We start from the raw sequence: 8,040 nt of genomic DNA, 5'->3' as shown, positions 1-8,040 counted from the left end.
ACACATTCAATCAACTAATATGCATTATTATACAAGTTTCGATATAAAATAAATCGAAATACCTTGATGTAGTGTTTTGTGTGAAAATTTGAGTCCGAAAGAGTGAAACCACAATAATACAATACTCTACTACGATGTGGGACCTACGTTCTTGGCGTTTTGTGTGACGGGTGGGGCCCACAATTTTTTTAAAAAAAAAGAAGACGATGGGGTGGGGGGACCAGAAACCGGGAGGTTGAAGTAAAAAATGGGGTGGACGATTCTGGTCGGGGAAGAAGACGAAGGGATTATTTAATTAGGGGTATAACGTATTGTATTTGTACGCTATATATATAGCGTAAAAATACAGCACGTTATATCTGTTAGTCAAATCGTCAATATATATAGCGTAAAAATACACCACGCTATACCTTAATGGCAAAAGTTACCGTTAAAGTATAGCGTGATGTATTTTGGAAGGTAATTTTTTTTTAAAACCACAATAGGGTTCTGGACTCGTGGGTGGGGTGGGGTGGGGTGGGGGGTTTGAGTGTAGACGACTTAAATGTGTGTAAGGTGTAACAAATGGTATACAAGGACAGAAAAAAGGAAAGGTCACATCATTGACACAAGACAAGTCTAGAAAATACCCTCATATAGTACTATTTTTTCTTCTGAAAATCCCTTTCTCTTTCTTTTCCCTGCTAAACCCTAAAACCAGCATCTCCAACCAAAAGAATAAGAAGATCCCTCCAAAAACCTCCCCCACCCCCTACCCCTTATTATTAATCACAAAGTCATAACTCTCTCCTTTTACATTTTTTGCTTTCTCTCCGTTTCCTTAGCCTCTTCTTTTGGGCGACTTCTGTGTTTTTTCCCTTTGCTCACTTCATTCAACAACAAGAAAAGCCAAAAAAATTCAAGAAACTCTTCCCCTTTTCTTGCGCTTAGCCTTATATTATCACCATCTTTATATGCTTTTCTTGATATGGAAGCTTAAAGATTGCCCAATTTTAATACTATTTTCTACTTATTAGTACTATATATTTTCATTTCAAAAAAAAATCCTTATATTCTGCATTATTTATATATCATTATTCTTGTTCATATACTCCTTTGTTCTTACTACCTATTAGGGTTTAAAGAAAATTATGTCATTTCAATTTGGACAGTAGCCAAGAGTCTCGTTTTAAATCACATGTGTGCTTGTACCTTCTAGCATTTTTTGACGTGTTAAGAAAATTATTGTTAGGGATTTCATACCCTTGATTTCTAGCTAGTGTTTTTTTTTGGTTGCTTTATTTCTCTCGAAAAAAAAAACTAGAGCATCGTCTCACTTCATAGCATGTCTGTTTGTGCCTTCTAGCATTTCTTGACGTGTATTGTTGAGATTTCATACCCTCGAATTCTAGCTAGTTTTTTTGGGTTGCTTTGTTTCTATATATTTCGGGAAAAAAAACTAGAGCGTCGTCTTACTTCATAGTTCCAAATCATCTAATTTGAAAAGGAGAAAATATTACTGTTCTGTCCCTTTCTTCACATACAGATAAGAAGAAGATTTTTGTGAAGATCACCAGTCAGAAAGAAAGCAAACTGTTTTTAGCAAAAGGAAAAAAGGGTAATCATTTCATCTATATATATATATACTAGTTGTAGCAGTGAGTATTCTTTTCTAGTTTTCTGGTTTTTGAAAAAGATAGCTTTTGTTACACAAGATCCAAGCTTGACTTTTAGCCAGATATATAAACACTACGTGCTCAAAAGAAAAGAATGGTTTGACCAAATATTTGGCACGCAAACTTTCAAAAATAATAGACTTAGGAGGTACTACTAAGTACTATTTTAATTTCCTATTCTTTTTAATTAGTTGGTCCATTTTTTCCACTAAGTTTTTCTGTACTTTATTTTCTCAAGACGAAAGAAACTTCAATGTCTTAATTTTCTCTCACACACGAGCATGGGAAGAGCTAGGGGACAAAGAGGTTCAACCGAACCCCTTCGTCGGAAAATTACACTTAAGTCTCAAATTATTTTACGTATATATAGTAGATGTTGAATTTTACTGAGTTCTCAGTATATTTATTTCTTTATATTTTGAATCTTGTTGAGGGTCCACCAAAACCAACTTCTCTAGTTGCACAAGGTAGACGTAAAGCTGTGTACATACTATCATTTTTAGACCCCTACTTATAAAATTACACTAAATTTATTATTATTGTTGTATATTTTGAATCTTCCTAGTGAAAATTCCGACTTTGTTACTACACACAAAAATATACAAGAGGACGTGAATGAATGAATTTCAAGCAAGATCTGAGTAGGAGACTAAAATTATGACATTGTAATGAGTGAAATAATAGTATATTATTACTCCATACTTAACAAATACAAAGCTCTTACTTTCACACTTAATTACACGGGATCCAATCCCAAAATAAATCCCCCCAAGAAATCTTTCTTAATACCATGCTATGCTAGACTAGATATTAGTACTCTTCATAATATTATTTCCTTCCATTTTTAAGCCGTTCATATTATACGTACGTACGTACATGATTTTTTATTTATTTTTCTAGCTTTTACTAATTTGCTATACTATTAATTTCTTCTTCATATCCTTCATCTTTTTTCTGGAATAATAGTATTAGCAAATATCTTGTTGGTCTTCAATTGCAGCAAACAAAGCACAGGTCTTGTTTCTGTTTCCTTTGGTTAAACACAGCAAAATCACATCGTCCAAAATTCAGAAGAAAAACAGGTACTACTACTTATATTACTGTTTCTTCTGGTCACTTCTACAATTTCCATTTTTCTCCCCTTTTGCCTTGTAACATACAAATATTACTTTTTCCGTCCCAATTTATATGATATTTTTCACTTTTTCATGAGTCAATTTATATGATATTTTTCACTTCTCGTGATTCAATTTGATTAGTTTTTGAAGTTTAATAGAATTGTATCCACTCAATATTTTAAAATTAAAATTTTAAATTTTCAACAATTATATGAAAAAGAACTATACTTTGTAGTTCTTCTCATGTCAGATGAAAAATACGTTTTAGAATTTTGGTCAAAATTTATATTAAATTTCGAGAAATGAAAAATATCACATATTTTGGGACAGAGGAAGTAAAGGGGTATTTTGGATCTGAATTCCGGTTGAAATTTTGAGAGGTAGTATTATTCAAGAATATATACTATATTATACTGTTTTGGTCTTTTAAGTTTCTAAAGACCCACATGGCCAAAATAAGAAATTTCAAAAACCTCTTTTATATTTCACAGCACAACTTTTTTCCAGATCTTCGTAAAATTTTCCTAGAAAATATATACTCACTATAGCATATCCCAGTTGTGAACTGTTAACCACTTAACCCTATTTATATATATATGCACTCTCATAGTCATATATCATTAATTTCAATACTATTTGGTTGTACCATATTTCAGGTCTAACTAAAGCAAGACAAATTCAGAAGAAGAAAAACAAGTTGTTGTTGGTATCAATGTCTTCCTCTTCTTCTTCATTATCGTCAAATTCGCCATGTGCAGCGTGTAAATTCCTACGTCGAAAATGCCAACCAGAGTGCGTTTTTGCGCCATACTTTCCCCCTGATCAACCTCAGAAATTTGCGAATGTGCACAAAGTGTTTGGGGCAAGTAACGTGACCAAATTGTTGAATGAATTACAGCCTCACCAACGTGAAGATGCTGTAAATTCATTAGCTTATGAAGCTGATATGAGACTAAGGGATCCTGTTTATGGCTGTGTTGGTGTTATTTCACTTCTTCAACATCAACTTCGACAACTTCAAATGGATCTTAGCTGTGCTAAATCTGAGCTTTCCAAGTACCAAAACTTAGGAGGTAAATTGTTTAACAACACATTTTTTAATTCAGTATTTAATTACATTATTTCTCTACACACTCCTTGTTTCTTTGTTGGGGAAGTTACACATTTGACCGTTCGGCCCTAATATTTACAACCGCTAGCAAATTACTTTTTTGGGTGGATGGCAATTTAAGTTAATTTTTCTCTCTTCTTTTTATGGCTTAAATTTTTTATTTTTATTTATATATTTATTGCTTTCTGGGTCGGAAGGGAGCTTTGATGTAGTTGGTAGATTTTTTGTTATGTGACCAGGAGGTCACGGTTTGAGCCGTGAAAACAGCCTCTTGCAGAAATATAGGATAAGGCTGCGTATAATAGACCTTTTTGGTCCGACCTTTCCCCGAATCCCACGCATAACGGGAGATTATCGCACCGGAATCCCTTTTTTGGGTCGCAAAAAGATTTGAACCTAGGATTTCTTGTATGTTTTAGTACTGTGTTGAATTGTATGACAAACTATTTAAAAGTATAATCTTGTTAGAGATGGTACATTTTTAGTGCTAGTACTTAATTATATTCGGGTTTAAGTTCTATATATTGACAACAACAAAAAATTTATACTATCAATAAGTGACTAATTGTGTAAATATTTTGTATATTATTAGTGTATAAAACTTAAACTCGTGTTATATTATATCTCGACAGGTATTGCAGGTACTACTACTCATGGACTCTTGGCAGCTGCGGCTGCTGCAGCTGCCACTACTGCCCACCACCACCAGCAATTCAACTTCATGGCTGGAGGCGGACGGGATCATCACCACCACCTCTACCACCACCATCAGTTCTTCCCTAGAGATCAGTCGCAGCAGCAACAACAACAACATCAGCACATGATTCGCGCATTTGAAGGTCATGGGAGTAACAACTTTGATGCAAGTAGCCTTCTGATAGGTCAACTAAGCCAGTTCCAGCAGCCACGTGCCGCCGGCGGAGATGGCCGACGGACGCCGGTGGATCCTTCTTAGTTAGGTTACATAAGAGTCTTTGAGTTATTAACTATGAACTACAAAAACAGATACTATATTAAGTTTGAAGATTATGATAGGTAATACTGGCTTACCCATGCACCAGAATACTTATCTACAAGTATTTTTGAGAGACCAAATATTGCATGACTTTTCTCTACTCTTGTTGATTTTGTGACTATTATTAATCTAATATCTTATGCCACTATACTTTTACTATTAACAGCTTCTTTACCTGCATAAAGTACGGGTAAAACTGCGTACACATTGCCATGGGCGAAGTTATGCTATGGTAATCATCCTTCGTCGGAAAATTACGCTACGTATATAGGTAAAATATTAGATTTTAGAGGTATTTAACATATATTAGACACCCTTTGTCAAGTATTTTTTACTTCTTTCAAGTTTGAATGCCTTAAGGAAAATTTCTGGCTTCGCCACTGCACATTACCCTCCTCAGACCCCTATTTGTGGCATTACACTGAGTTTATTGCGGTTGTGTTGCTGCATACTTCTACAATTCTTGGTCTAAAATAGCCTTATATTTTTGGTCCAGTACATTTCACACCTTCTCTAAATGTTTTTTTTTTCTGGTCTAAATGTTTGTTCATTAGTATAGACTAGATAGAGGATATTTCAACAAGAATATTTCTGTATATGTTTCCGAAAAATATGGAACCTGTATTATGTCTTATATTGCACCATATCAGAAGACCAAAAAAAAGGATAAAATAATTTTGTATAATTCCAAATGCTTTGAATGTTCATAACCCAAAGATCAATAAAATTATGTTTCCCAAATCAGAAGTAGATCCAATCAAATCGACATTTCTAAATAAAGTAATTAAGTAATGAGTGTTCAAAATTACATTTAAAGAAAATGCTACTGTTCTGTACTGAAACTAAATTAGCATATGAAAATCGTACTATTCTTATATCACAACATTTTTTTTTAGTATTATTTGATTCTTCTTTCTTCATATGAGAATAAGGAGTATTTTTAACCCTAGGACAGCTAAGATCTATGCCTCTAAGTCAAAGGTAGGGTAGTATTTTAGGTCAATGCACAGAAAATAGTTACTCCTACAGCCTACTTAGTACTTACTCCCGGGTGTTCATGGTTCGGTTTGGATCGGTTTTTCCTTAAAAAGAAATCAAACCAAGTAAGTCGGTTTTTTAAATATTAGAACCAAACCAAACCAATTAAGTCAGTTTTTTCTCGATTCGGTTTATTTCGGTTTTTCAGTTTTTTCGGTTATTTTTTGGGTTTTTTCTTAAATATAAGACATACACTACCAAACACATATTTCGGCGACCATATTTTTAACGTAACACTATCAAATCAATTGCCCTTTGAGAAATCTATTATTTACCAAGATATATTGATAATTATTGAATCAAATAGTGATGAATAATTTAAGGACTCAATTAAAAATATATTATTTTTAACATGAAATAGATTCTTACACTTAACAAAAGAAAACTACCAATCAAACTAGAATGTAAAGATAAAGAACTGTACTAAAAGTGCAAACGATTAACATTTACTATAAAAATAACTACTCTTATATTCGGTTTGGCTCGTTTTTTTTTATTAAAACCAAAACTAAACAAAATTTGATCGGTTTTTAAATTTCAAAACCAAAGCCAAACCAAACCAAAAAGTATCGACTTTTTTGGTCAGTTTGGTTTGGTTTTCGATTTGGTTCGGTTTTTCGAATTTTTATGAACACCCCTACAGTTACCCCTATTGAATGTTTTTATTAAACTATATTAATTTATTATATATAATTAAATATCATTAAGGTAAAAAAAATACTATTAAAGTATGAATATCTATTAGTAAACTATAATTTAGCGTGATAATCATATTCGTGAAAAAATGTGTTAGGCATTTATTGAGCCAATATAATACCCAGTACGTACGGATAAATATTTAGCAAGTATATATTGTAGTTTCATTGCCTAATATAGTTGGATTGGTCACAAGTGGGACTCATGTATAGAATGTAGACACCACGAAAATTAACGAAAAAGATGTGTCACAACCCTATATGTTAGGGATTACACAGATTTCGCATGAATTTTTTTATGGCATCTGTTTTTAGCACTAAATTGCATCAATTTATCATGATTAAGTTATATATTAAGGGCAAGGATTTATACTAATTATTATAGTTAAGTGGTAAAAGTGTATGAAAAAAAAAGTATTCGCTCCTTTAGTAATTTGAGTTTTCTTTTAGTTTTAAAATTTAAATTTTTTAAATTAAGACTACTCTGTAGCTAGAAATTAGTGCGACTAATTCTTGATTCAAGTATCAAAATAATTCCTCTACAACAATATTTATAGTATTATTTACCTCATAATTATTTTTGTTTTTATTCTTTTCTAATTACATTCATGTATTATAATTTTACCTAATTAGTTCGTGTACCAAAATACATTGAAAACATTTAATATTTTTGATCGTTGATTTTTCCATGGCTTCTCCATTAATGTGTTTTTTCTTAATAATGTTGTAATTATGCTTTTTTTAAGCCGAGGGTAAATCAGAAATAGTCTCCCTATCTTCAAGATAGAGATAATGTCTGTATATATACTATCCTCTTCAAATTCTATTTGTGAAATTACATTTAGTTTATGTTGTTATTGATATAATGAGTAGAAGGGGAGCCTTGACGTACTTGGTAAAGTTGCTGCCATGTGACCAGGATATCACGGGTTCAATCCATGAAAACAGCCTTGATCACGCCCAACTATGCCTTATAAAAAGGACAAAGCGGTCACTACAAATATATTCCGATTAACAAGTCTGGAGTCAAATCCCATAGGGAATTAACCTATCAATCACAGCTATTGGACTCACAGAAATTCACGTATTCAATCTTCAGAGATATTTGATTAACAATTTGGGTGTTTATTAACTAGAGATTATGTAATAACAATGCAGTAAATTAAGACCAGCTATAGACTAATTGTAAGCAAGAATGAGAATGGTCTAAGGTTATGATTTTCCCTCTTGTCGGAATCCTTTTCGCTATATTGCTATAAATTTGCCTAAATCTTCTCTATCGATCATGAGCACTCTGACTGTCGTAACTCTCTCCCAAGTAATTACAACAATATACTAGACATATTCTCCTGAATTACGTTAGTTGGCCTTAGTTACAGCTCACTTAGATCGCACTCAAGGTTTCGTT

The 8,040-nt window shown here is 32.7% G+C and overlaps 1 protein-coding gene across 1 annotated transcript; it reads left to right on the top strand.

Annotated features, from left to right (window-relative positions):
* The first annotated feature begins 618 nt into the window (after positions 1-618).
* Positions 619-5,039, top strand: LOC107824973 (protein ASYMMETRIC LEAVES 2-like). The gene is made up of 4 exons (XM_016651796.2): positions 619-1,597; positions 2,656-2,737; positions 3,430-3,846; positions 4,517-5,039. Exons 3-4 carry the CDS (start codon positions 3,486-3,488, stop codon positions 4,837-4,839), a joined length of 684 nt encoding a protein of 227 aa, XP_016507282.1. The 5' UTR covers positions 619-1,597; positions 2,656-2,737; positions 3,430-3,485; the 3' UTR covers positions 4,840-5,039.
* Positions 5,040-8,040: the final 3,001 nt, after the last annotated feature.

This window comes from Nicotiana tabacum, chromosome 11, assembly GCF_000715075.1.
Source record: "Nicotiana tabacum cultivar K326 chromosome 11, ASM71507v2, whole genome shotgun sequence".
NCBI lineage: Eukaryota > Viridiplantae > Streptophyta > Magnoliopsida > Solanales > Solanaceae > Nicotiana > Nicotiana tabacum.
This window is presented reverse-complemented; position numbering and strand designations above follow the sequence as displayed.